This window comes from Periplaneta americana, chromosome 7 (genome assembly GCF_040183065.1).
Source record: "Periplaneta americana isolate PAMFEO1 chromosome 7, P.americana_PAMFEO1_priV1, whole genome shotgun sequence".
Taxonomy (NCBI): domain Eukaryota; kingdom Metazoa; phylum Arthropoda; class Insecta; order Blattodea; family Blattidae; genus Periplaneta; species Periplaneta americana.
In genome coordinates this window covers 35,027,887-35,041,624 of record NC_091123.1, presented here as the reverse complement: position 1 = coordinate 35,041,624, position 13,738 = coordinate 35,027,887, and the positions used below count along the sequence as shown (strand labels likewise).

The 13,738-nt window shown below is 36.3% G+C and overlaps 1 protein-coding gene across 1 annotated transcript in view; it reads left to right on the top strand.

Annotated features, from left to right (window-relative positions):
• LOC138702662 (uncharacterized) overlaps positions 1-13,738 on the top strand; it is a 280,511-nt gene that overhangs the window by 253,510 nt on the left and 13,263 nt on the right. The window contains exon 5 of the mRNA XM_069829990.1: positions 5,543-5,807. Within this exon, the coding sequence (XP_069686091.1) occupies positions 5,543-5,807 (265 nt within the window). The remainder of the gene's footprint in view (positions 1-5,542; positions 5,808-13,738) is intronic.

Below are 13,738 nucleotides of genomic sequence, written 5' to 3'. Positions count from 1 at the left end.
GTCGTTCATTTTCTTTACATATCCTGATAAAACAAATTAAACACAATTGGATATCTGTGCTATGTGGTGGATTGTTTGGCTGTATCACATAGCACAGATATCCAATTGTGTTTAATTTGTTTTATCAGAACATGTAAACAAAATGAACGACATCCGTCTTATATGAATTTTATCAAGTATCATCTGCTAATGTTAATGTTTTATAGATCTGTTTTAATCTGTTCCATTCAACTAGTGTTTTGTGTTTTAACATATTATGAAGTGGCATTGTACAATCGACAGCTGATTGTGGACACAGTAATCACAAGATCGCCGTACAAATAGTATAATTATGATTTCGTTGTTTTTATTTATGTGTTACATTTAACCATTGTGGCATAATATTAAGCATGTATAAAGACAACTTTTTAAGATCTTAAGATGGCGTAAATATGTCGGAAACGTTCATCAGTAAAATGTAACATATTAATACTACATTGTAAGATAAGCAATAGACGGACCCATTCATTCCAAACTTATTGTATTTCTGCTTATCGGTTAAAACTACCAACAAAATGAAAATATCCTATATGAGTAGGCTAAATGCTGGGTAACTTTCGGTGTTGGTCCCCGGACCCATTTCACCGGCGTTATCACCTTCATCTCATTCAGACGCTAAATAACCTAAAATGTTGATAAAGTGTCGTAAAATAATCTACTAAAAATAAAATAAACAAGCGTGTTAAATAAGAATGGACAGTTTAGAAGTTATAATTACCCTTCCCTATTTATTATAGATCGCTTTCGCACAGGTCATGTCCAAACAAGTGCACAACGTACTTCTACTCAGCATTATGAAATGGAGAAACTCATATTATGACTTTATAGTCATATTTGGAAGTGGTTTCCACTCTTCTCAAGCTTTTCCTTACAGTATTGTGGAAGATCATTAAACCCGTCTACTCCCCAACGAGCTGCAATCTCCTCACGTTTTATTCGACTCTCTGAGACTGAGTTACATAGTGACAGTTCTCTCGTTTATGGCTGTCTTTGAGCTTCCTAACTCGAGGTCATCTCGCGCACTTACACCAGAATGAGACAGTCATCTTAGAATAGCGCTTCCCTCAACTGTTATCACAAACTTTGAACAACGTGGAATGAATGTCTGTTGAATTTTTACAGCACGAAGTCTGCCTTAATGCAATAGCGTTAATCTTGCGAATTACGTTACTTGATACTACTGTGTGAGCGTTTTCTTCTTATTCTTCTTCACGGTTTTGACTGTTTAATTCGTCCCTGCTCCCTATTCTTCAGGCCGACTTCTTTTTTCTTTCTGTGTCCAGACTTATATATAGGCTTCGTATTTCAGCTACCTCTAAACTGGAAAGAAGTTGCCTGATCCGAAATATGTGTGACGTCACAGCGTAGGTACAGGTACGTTCGTATACAAAATATTTAGACATCCTCTGCCCTCTTCCTCTAGAACAGGGGTCGTCAGCACAGAGCACGCTGGGGCTAGACTCTCCTACCCGTGGAAAGCGCTGTGCACTAGGGTGCACTCCGTAGCTGCTAGCGGGTATGCTCTCTATCTCTCCCTGTTGCACGACGGTGCACACGGGACAGCACCGCGTACCTTTGCACATTTCAGCGAGTGCTGACGACCACTGCTCTAGAAAGTCAAAATCGGGACGCAGTCATATTGAGTAGTCTTATCGATCACTTATTTAAATAACTGCATCTTTGTGGCTGAATGAAGGTTCAATGCAGAGGTAAAATGGCTTAAGTAGGATGTTCAAGCGTGTAATATTGCAGGGCATAGTTGAGGATATTTGAACTAAAATCTTCACTGTCAATATGTAGACAACATTACATATAAATTGTGTAAAATAAACGCCAAAGTGACAAAAATAGTGCACTGAAAGACACTGCAATACAGAACACAGAAAGTGTGTTGAACGTAATCAAAAGAACCAATACCATCACAATCTGAAAATTATGAAATTATTAATTCGACGTTTAGCATGGATTTGTGTACCCTGCCATGATGTTCAGTGCCTACATCCCAATTAATAAATTAAATAATCTAAATTTTAGAGAATTTCTACTGAAGTACATAGAAAATTAGTGGGTTTTCAGTGATGAGCGACATGCAATATTCTAATAAAACACGAAAAAATATCGGACAATAGGAATATCTTGTACTACATCATACACCAATAACATCATGTACCATTTAAAGAATTTCTTACAATATAAAAGCATTTCAAGTTCCGTAATTTACAAATGCACATTATTATTCACTGCAAAGATCACGACAAAAATGAACGTCACAGTTCAAGTATGAATTTACTAGTATAGCTTCAGAATGTCTGGAGTTGACTGTACTCGACGAATACGCAGCGACGACCTGTTTGTTTATATCATCCGTTGCATAACCTGTGTTCGGCGTACTATATACCCAATGTGTCTTTAACTTCAGTCCTTAGGTAGCTGGAATACGAAGCCTACTTATGTATATTACATCAACTTTACGAACTGTGTAAAGATTAATTTTTGGTCCTACAGAATATTATCTGTTACGGTTACCATTTGTTATTAATGGAAAACATTCGCTCCGGCACCGAGGATCGAACCCGGAACTCCCAGTTCTATGCACTGAGCATTCTAATCACTGAGGTACGCGAAGTTCAACCTACCACACCGGATAGAATCTTTCTCCTTTGATTCTTTCCCTTATTGGTCTTACTCCATGTTTGACATATATATTGACATATACAGAGTGTTTCCGGGCTGATGTTACTAACTTTCAGGGATGATGGGGAAGGGCACATGTATCAATTTGAGATAAGGGACCCTGGTCCGGAAATGACTGAGTCGAAAGTTATAAGCAAAAATAATTGTGTGGAAATGAAATAATTTTATTCCTCTGTACACCTTATTTATGTGTATTTGTCTGTACATCTTACACATACTTTATTCATCTGACGTTGTTTACGTTGTCTGCCTACAGTATTCCGTTCAGTGCGTTGTCTGAGGGGTGGAGACACGAAACTACACTAAAGCAATGCACATAGCCTAATGTGTAACGGACATGGTCGGTCCTGATATGCACGTCTGTAGACAGCAGTGTATTCTATAAGTTGCAGTGTCCAGTCGATCAGTCCTTGTGAAACGGAGGAGTACACGAGAGCGGAATATGCAGACTTGATTTTCGAATACGGATGAGCCAATGGGAGCAGTAGACAAGCTCACAGATTGTATCGGGACAAGTACCCACGTAGGAGACATCCGGCCCATACCATCTTTCCACGAATGTTCCAAAGGTTAAAGGAAGGAGGGCACGTAGTGCCAAATTACAATTTCATTTCCACACAACTATTTTTGCTTATAACTTTCGACTCGATCACTTCAAGACCAAGATTGCATATCTCAAATTGATACATGTGCCTTTCCCCATCATCCCTGAAAGTTAGTAACACCAGCCCGGAAACACCCTGTATATTAATTCATCAGATTACAAATGGTAACCATAACAGATAATTCTGTAGCAGCAAAAATTAATATTTACATAGGTTATTCGCCTAACAATGCATATTAGAGATGAACAAAACTAACTGCCGCTCTCGCTCGCTGTGTTCTTTGCATTTGTCTTTCGAGTCTCGTCTCGTAACTCTCGTGCGCTTCGAGTCTTGCTGATCATTCTTGAAATATCATTGGTCGGCGTGGAAAGATTTCGTAACATTGAATAATATACAGTACATCATTGAAATAAATAACATTAGAGAAAACAAAACAGTATCATACTTACTTACTTTAAGGAACCCGGAGGTTCATTGCCGCCCTCACATAAGCCCGCCATTGGACCCTATCCTGAGCAAGATTAATCCAGTCTCTATAATCATGTCCCACCTCCCTCAAATCCATTTTAATATTATCTTCCCATCTACGTCTCGGCCTCCCCAAGGGTTTTTTTCCCTCCGGTCTCCCAACTAACACTCTATATCATTTCTGGATTCGTCCATACGTGCTACATACATTTTGATAACAGTGTCATAGTTATCAAAATGTTCTGGTTCTATTATTAGATATTATCTATGGTTATATAAATATAAAAAAATTCTCAAATAAATTTTCATTCCTAAGAAACATAAAACATAACGTGTAATAAAGCGTTAATATTTTTTACTTGAGATTGTACACTTGATCTCAAACATACGAAAAATATCCTAGCGTTTTAATAAGGGCCTAATAATTAAATACAGATTGGGGAACTGAAAGGTAGATATGACGATTCAATGTACACTTGATTTCAAACATACGAAAAATATCCTAGCGTTTTATAAGGGCCTAATAATTAAATACAGATTGGGGAACTGAAAGGTAGATATGACGATTCAATGTACACTTGATTTCAAACATACGAAAAATATCCTAGCGTTTTAATAAGGGCCTAATAATTAAATACAGATTGGGGAACTGAAAGGTAGATATGACGATTCAATGTACACTTGATTTCAAACATACGAAAAATATCCTAGCGTTTTATAAGGGCCTAATAATTAAATACAGATTGGGGAACTGAAAGGTAGATATGACGATTCAATGTACACTTGATTTCAAACATACGAAAAATATCCTAGCGTTTTAATAAGGGCCTAATAATTAAATACAGATTGGGGAACTGAAAGGTAGATATGACGATTCAATGTACACTTGATTTCAAACATACGAAAAATATCCTAGCGTTTTATAAGGGCCTAATAATTAAATACAGATTGGGAAACTGAAAGGTAGATATGACGATTCAATGTACACTTGATTTCAAACATACGAAAAATATCCTAGCGTTTTAATAAGGGCCTAATAATTAAATACAGATTGGGGAACTGAAAGGTAGATATGACGATTCAATGTACACTTGATTTCAAACATACGAAAAATATCCTAGCGTTTTATAAGGGCCTAATAATTAAATACAGATTGGAGAACTAAAAGGTAGCTATGACGATTCAATGTACACTTGATTTCAAACATACGAAAAATATCCTAGCGTTTTAATAAGGGCCTAATAATTAAATACAGATTGGGGAACTGAAAGGTAGATATGACGATTCAATGTACACTTGATTTCAAACATACGAAAAATATCCTAGCGTTTTAATAAGGGCCTAATAATTAAATACAGATTGGGGAACTGAAAGGTAGATATGACGATTCAATGTAGACTTGATTTCAAACATACGAAAAATATCCTAGCGTTTTAATAAGGGCCTAATAATTAAATACAGTTTGGGGAACTGAAAGGTAGATATGACAATACAAATAGCCTACTGTGAAGCTCGTATAGTCTACCTTCTCATCCGCAGCTCCAATTTCCTAGCAAGTACGCTCTCTCGAATGACTTTTATTATGTTTTCTCTCCCCCGTTCCTCTTCGATTGAAGTTGAATGTGAAGTAAAACATTAAAAATTAGAGACTTTATCACTATGGTAACAATTTTAGACTGTTTTAAATATTATGATATAAATGTTTTCTTAATAATTAAATGTAATTTTTTACACAGGCAAACAGTAGTTATCTGCGAGGTCCTGAGATCGTCTACACTGGAAGAGAAGGATTGGAGACGGCTATCCTGGGTTTGGAGTTTCGAGTGAAGCCCAAACATTTTCTTAAAGGCGACATGAAACTGAAATGTCTGGCGACGATTGCAACTGTTTACTGGCGCAGCAACGAAGAGAGCGTGGAAGGAGACAAGCCGCAGAAAGCTCCGGTCCTGGAGAGTCGAGAGACAGTGCCCCCCAGCAAATCGAGAGCCGACCGCGTCCAAGGTAATACTTCCTGTCCGCTCAGTTTTGTTTCCAGCAACCATTTTTTTTTTTTTTTTTTCATCCGAGCGAACAGGCTTTGTGCTTACTTAGGCATTCCATCGATCATTATTCCCGGTAAATATTTAGAGTTCGTGTATAAATTTCCAGGTTATTGATTCTTCACTATTATGATCTTATGTTCTCTTCAGTACCGTACTTTACCTTCAAAATTACATAAATTCTTTTGTTAGAGTGGAATAGTACATTATGCAACGAGCCTATAATGGTAGTAATTAAGACGCGAGGATGTTTATGAAACTCGCTTGCGCTCGTTTCATAATTTTCGTACGAGCGTCTTAATTACCATTATAGGCAAGTTTCATACGACTTTTTATGCTCGACCATATTTCTAACTTGAAATTATTCATAAGTATTCATGTTATTCTTATCTGACTGGGCAGCGGAACTGACCTTGTGCAATATCTCGTAAATTGTGAGATGTGCGCAGACGCGAAAGTATTGATTTTTTCCGGGAAACGAATGTCGACGACCTTGATATAATCTAGAGGGTAAGATAAACATTAATCTTGATATAACCTTGAAATTGAATTCGACATTGAAAAACGAGATGGCAAATTGAATTTATTTGAATATTATTTACAATTAACGCTAATTATTATAGTAACAGAATATAATCTTCTCTGACAGTATTGAATTTCCAGCCTTTGTGACTTTTCTCCAGTTATCTTTCGATTGCATATCCGAGAATAATCGAAAACCTGAACTTTAATGAATAGGTGTACTTTAATAACATGCATTAAAGGATTGCTACCAGGTGTATAATTACTACATTTCGGCATGGTCGAGCATAAAATAACTTATAAAACCAAAATAACACTAAATAATCGACCTAGAAAACAAACTCAATCATTCAGTTATTTATATGTCCAAGAGAAAGAAATACTGGTTAGAAAATAATACGTTTTAGCTAGTCCTGTTGATGGATAAAAATATTTAATCGATTAACTACTTGATTAATCGAGTTTTCATCGAGTTGAAAAAATGTTTTAATATACTGTAACACAAATTATTGTTAAATTTAACTTGTGTTCGGTGATAAGCATAAATATTAAATGTTATATATCTGTATATATATTTTATTTTTATATTACCAAACAATTATTTTAATTACTTACTAACATATTTATTATGAGACTTATAATTTATTGTGTCAATTTCTCCGGGAATTTTTTAGAAAAACATAAATAATAAAAAGTATGAAGACTCACCTAGTTAATACCTAGATTTCAAACATGTGAGTGCATTCACATGCTCCGAATTAAGTGCCGCTCTACGTTTAGTAACAATGTTTCCTGCATCACTGAACATGAAAAAACTTTTTTCTGTCAAGCACTTCTCCACGATGGTTCAATTTAAATCCAAACGTTTCACCGAGTTTACCTCTCAAATTCTCATATGACATAATGGAGTTTACACTTTTCACAAACCACAGAAAACTGATTTATTTTCTTTATCAAACTAAACACACAATCCTCATACACAAACTGAACACAGAAACTGCAACTACAAAACTACAGCGGTCGAAACAGAACACTCGTCCCTATTGTAATCGAATTAACAGATTTTAGAAAGAGAAGAAGGTAGTTACGCTCTCACTTGCACACAGTGTAGACGTGGCTATTTTATAAGGGATGAGGGGGACGAATCCAAGAAAAGTATGTATTTCATAAGGTAGGAAGATGAGCTGACAACAAGGTCGAAGTTTTCTTGGAAATCTATAAAGTTTAATAAGGGTTTCGCATTGTGTTTCAACTTTCAATAGAGTTAGACTAGGTCACTGTCCTCATATTTCCGTCTCTTTCTTAAGTGTTTGTGCGTAAGATTTTCTCTATTCTATCTGGTGTACAGTTAGAAGATAACAGTACTCCTGTATTTTCAAGTAAGCAATTTCCGAGAGAGAAATATTATCGGAATTTTTAATATGAGTTTGTATTAACAAAATTATAATTAATATCAACTACAACCGATTAATTTTAATCGACTCGATTATTCGATTAAATATTTTTGATCCATTAATCTTAGAACAGAAATTTATCGATTAATCGATTAGATTAATGGGTTAAATCCCAGAACACTAGTTTTAACTATATCTTCTGCACAATTAACAGGTTTTTAAAATGACGATAAAAATTGTCACAATTAAAATTATATTATAAATGTATGGTGGTATCAAAAGTGGCATGTGGAAGTGAATGACGGGTCACAAAAAAGAAAACTATTGCAAGTAGCCGAAATGAGGTTTTGTAGACGAATTACAGGACATAATAGCGCATACTATCAAAGAAATGATGATGTTATGAGAGAACTTAACATTTTGTTGCAAAACTTATATATTCGGGGTAGAAGAGAGAAAAATTGTAACGTTTTGACTTGAGAGGTTTACTCTGACATCACTCGAAGTGATGAAACAGAAGTGTAGCACCGCGAAACGATGCTGCCGCTTAGTGGATACCTTGCCCCGCAATAGTGCGAGCCAATTCCAGTTGGTTTCTGGATTGCTATCAAAGGTTTCTCGCAGCGATTAACTCGCTCTCTGTGGACTGTTGTTCGTTAAAGATGCCATCACGAAACACAATGTTAACTGCCTCGATTGCCGCGCACAAACTGGTGACACGCTGCTTCACGTTCTTGTCTCGCTACCAAAAGAACAAAACCGCGAGGCAAACAACAAGCGAGGCTGCCGCGAGAGGTGTAGTACCTTCAGTCCGTAGATACGCGACTTTAGATGAACTTCGTGTCTCCTCTACTCTCTCTCTCTCTCTTTTCTTCTCTCTGCTTTATCTCCTACCTCTGCTTCCTCTCCTTTCCTTTTCCTATCCTTCTTTCTCTCCTCCACTCTATCTTCTATCTCTCGTCGCCTTCTTCTCTTTCTCTCTTCCTCCTTTTCTCTCCACTCTTTTCTCTTTCCCTCTCAGTCTCTTCATTTCCGACTCTGTCTTTCTCGCTCTCTCTCTGCAGCTATTATGGTTTATATTCTGGATGTGATATTGAATAACTGAACTAATAGTTAGTTATGACGATGCGCTACTCAAATCTAGAGAATTGAAATTTTTACTGAATATTTTAATCTTTTCTAATAAAAACTTAAAAAATTAACCATAGTTTTTTTTTCTTAGTGAAAATCCTATTTCTAAAATATATATATATATATATATATATATATATATATATATATATATATATAATATTTTCAATGTAATTTTTTCTTAAAGCTAACACTGCATCTTTTGCAATGGAGCATTAGTAATGCCCTACTCTAATTTGTTCATTTGTAAAAAAAAGAATTATTTCTTCAGTGTTCAAACATTAATAAAAATATATATACTCTTTTACGTATAATTCTATAGCAATAAAACTATGCTGAATACACCCAATCAAGTGCTCCATTTCACAACAGAGATATTAATGAATAAATATGCCAAGTTTCATCACTCTAGCTTTAATCACTGAGAAATAAAATTAACACTTACTTACTTACAAATGGCTTATAAGAAACCTGGAGGTTCATTGCCACCCTCACATAAGCCCACCATCGGCCCTATCCTGTGCAAGATTAATCTATTCTCTATCATCATATCCCACCTCTCTCAAATCCATTTTTATATTATCCTCCCATCTACGTGTTGGCCTCCCCAAAGGTCTTTTTCCCTCCAGTCTCCCAACTAACACTCTATATGCACTTCTGGATTCGCCCATACGTGCTACATGCCCTGCCCATCGCAAACGTTTGGATTTAATGTTCCTAATTATGTCAGGTGAAGAATACAATGCCTGCAGTTCCGCGTTGTGTAACTTTCTCCATTCTCCTGTAACTTCATCCCACTTAGCCACAAATACTTTCCTAAGAACTTTATTCTCAAATACCCTTAATCTCTGTTCCTCTCTCAAAGTGACAGTCCAAGTTTCACAACCGTACAGAACAACCGGTAATATAACTGTTTTATAAATTCCAACTTTCGGAATTTTTGACAGCAGACTAGATGACAAAAGCTTCTCAACCGAATAATAACAGGCACTTCCCATATTTATTCTGCGTTTAATTTCCTCCCGAGTGTCATTTATATTTGTTACTGTTGCTCCAATATATTTCAATTTTTCCATCTCTTGAAAGGATAAATCTCCAATTTTTATAATTCCATTTCTTACTATAATCTGGTAATGAGACATAATCATATACTTAGTGTTTTTTGGGGATTTACTTCCAACCCTTTCGTTTTACTTCCTTCAAGTAGAATTTCCGCGTTTTCCCTAATCGTTTGTGGATTTTCTCCTAATATATTCACGTCATCCGACCAAATCTTATAACCTTATTCCTTTGCTGTGGTCGTGCCTTAGTTTCAGTGCCATCCCGAGCCTTATTGTTAGGTTTCGTAACAAGCTGTTTTTTACGGTGATGGGTTGTTAGCCCTTCGCCCAACCCCCAAGCTGGAGGACCACCCTTATCGGCTGTCCACGACTGCTTATTCCATATATTCGCAGCTACCCTCCATTTCTGGAGGCCGTCTCCTCTATCCGCAACCTGAGGACGCGCCATGCCGTGGTGATAGGGACCCACAATACATGGATTTCTGTAATAACTTAGTAAAAACAATTTGAAGGCAACTTACATAAAGAAGTTTAAACTTAATGCAAATATGCCCCCTAACAGTTTTGTTTGCTCTTTGTTTTCTTACCCTTAGTTAGTAACGTGTTTGTGTAATAAACTTTACTACATACACACTTTGAAAGATTGGCATATTTGATGGGTGCGCATACTAAATTTAACTCAGTGATAACTGATAAGAGTCCCTTATTTTTTTTCAGTATGTCTGGGAACTCTAGTCTATAAAGAATTTCGATGGTTCGCAATTGAATACAAAGAATTAAGTATGTTTTATGACTTTTTAAAAATTGACCAGATCAGTGGCGGTTCCTCGGGGGAGGGAAGGGAGGAACGTCCTCCTCACATTTTCTTCTTTTGAAAGTAAATACCAAATAAAATATGTGCCTTGAAATTCGAGGAAGATTCGATAATTTTTAAGTTCACAGCTATAAGAAAAACTCGGTTGATCGAGTTTTAAACGACGCGCGCTCATGTGCTGAAGAAAACTGTGAGAAAGATGCAAGATTGTCTGTGTAGAGGAAAGGCACTCCATTCCTCCTCTACTGCAGTCAACACACATAGACAACAGCGCACTAGCGGCCAGAGAAAGAAGCAGAGTTTTAAAGCATGTAAATGAACGGAGAGGGAGGAGATCCTCCTATGAATCAGTTATGGGCGGTAAATAGAAACCGACTGGTCGTGCAGCAAGCTCGCTACCGCTGCCATCTAACGATGCTGTATTCAACCGGACTATAACACATCTAGGAGAAGACACAACAAAAACAGTTTTAACGCAACGCTTTGAAAGACACCACGCAAACTTTTTTTTAAATTATAAATCAAAAATATTATTCATTGCACTTTATATAGGCTACTATTCATGGTTTGAAACTTTCGTGGATATTTGAAAGTTAAAGTCGGGTTTATGTAAAACAAAGAGGAAGTAGTTTTACGTAGTTGGCCCCTGAAATTCACTTCTATTCATTGTTTACTAGACAGGGCAACAGCCAAGTTGTCAGTTTTGTACAAATATATTTGAAACTGAAAGTAGGTACTTCAAACTACATCATTTTAACATAAAAAGTTAATCGGCCACCGGCAGCTTTGAACAATAATGATAGTATGACTTTACAAGAACTGACATTCTTCAAAAGTTTGTGATACTGAACTTGTAAAATATACATGTGGCAACACAGACCACGTGGATGGGTGCAGTGTTCTCGCTTTCCTCAGATTATTTCCCATTCCCATTTCCATTTCCGTAAAACACTTTCGGTTACGAGTTAGTACCTAGTCTCTTCCAACACGTGTGATGCTGTAGTGTGCTCGAAAAATGCTACGAGGTTGTGAATTTCCTTGTAATTGTTAATTTGTGCAATTATTCAACAATGAATGGAAGTGAAATCATAATATATTTTGGACAATTTAGGAAACTCAGTTTACAAGAACAGATTATTGCTATACAGAAGGGAAGGCCAACCCCAACACTACCTGGTCTTACATGTATGCACGTAGGCTAATTTGTAGCATATTTCATTCAAGAAGGTGTAATTTAGTGCTGTTAATTTCTTTCCTCCTCCTAAGAAATATGCAGGAGCCGCCACTGGACCAGATGGTAAATTCTCTGGTCTCAGTGGTACAGCTGTATACCCATAATTCTGCTATGATTGTTGGCCTCTGTAAGCAGACCGTAGACCAGACAATGAATCATAACGCTAAGCGAGTTAATCAGTAACCCCATGAAAATTATCTAACTATAGTAATTGATAGGGTGTCGCCAAATAAACTACGAAGCAACGAATTAATGGACTCCTAGCCAGATAAATTGCTGGGTTACTAACATTGTCTGCTGCAATTAACGTAATCTGTAATCCCTTTCTACCATTACAAATACATCAAAAACACCCTGCAGCGGCTAAGTAAACCTTGTTGGAGAATATGCATTATTCTCTCTGCGTCATTCTCAAATCTCATTATGAAGACAGAATTCTGGTGGATGAAGTCAATAATGAGCCTCATTTCCATATCGATTGATCTTTGCCAGCAGTAAGGCATATATTCAGACATTAAGAACTTGATTCTATAAAATTATTCGTCACGTTTAGTCTATTAACGGTTGGAAATGAAGCTGATAATGTATTTCCATACATCAGCGGGTCTCGCCATTAGGCGTCCTTCGACTAGAACCGTGACCTTCTCTAGTACACAAGCGTTGGCTGTTAATTTATAAATAATAGCTTATTTTTGTTTTGCTTAATATGCTATTGCACAATGAAACAGAGCTTCCAATTGAGGCGTTCTCTGGAACAAGAACTTAACTAAAATATCTTGAATTTGAGATACAGAATGTTAAACATTTTAGATTCGGTGTAACAGTATTGCGAGAATGGCATGAAAATGTTTCTAGAGGGCGCTGTGTTTGTTAGAGGGAAATAATATTTTGTCAGGAGATGTGTTGTTAAGGATTCGATATATGCTGGAAACGGAAAAACGGCTTATGTACGTTATGTTGTTATTCCAGGGAACACCTCAGTTACTTTCCTTACATTATTTATTCTCCTTTAAATTTCCAAATGTTATGTTCCGGAGAAGATATGTTATTATGTAATAATAATACAGTGGAGTCCCTCCGTTGGAATCTTCTGTTATGGAAATTTCTAATTAGGAAAGCTAGCTGACTCCTCCCACCATAGGAACACCACTCAATACGTTCGCTTTGCTCATGCTCGACGTTGATATCAAAGGTTACAGTAAAGAAGAAGAAAGAAATTCATTTTAATAATGATAATAATAATAATAATAATAATAATAATAATAATAATAATAATAATAATAATAATAATAATAATCCTTTATTTATACTGGCAGAGTTAAGGCCATAGGGCAGCGTTGTCAGACACAGCCTAAATGGAGCGGAGCGCTCCACTATAACTCGTTGCGAGCTCCGGTGCTTTCACAGATATAATCAAGTTACGCTCCGACTGGACGTCTCTAGCACCACAACCGATTTCGGAGCTTACAACTCTGACACTACTGCCATAGGGCCTTCTCTTACATTCTACCAGATCACAAAGTATACAAGCAGTTAAAATTTAACAAAAAGTTAAGGAACAGATTACTAACATATTACAAAAAAATAATAATAATAATAGCATAATAAAATCGACAGTAAACAACATGAAAATAATACAATAATAGAAAAAAGAAAGTAAAATACATTGGAATATAGTAAAAGCAACTCATTTAGTACAAATGGTTAATATGGAAAACGTAATATAGAATATAAGAA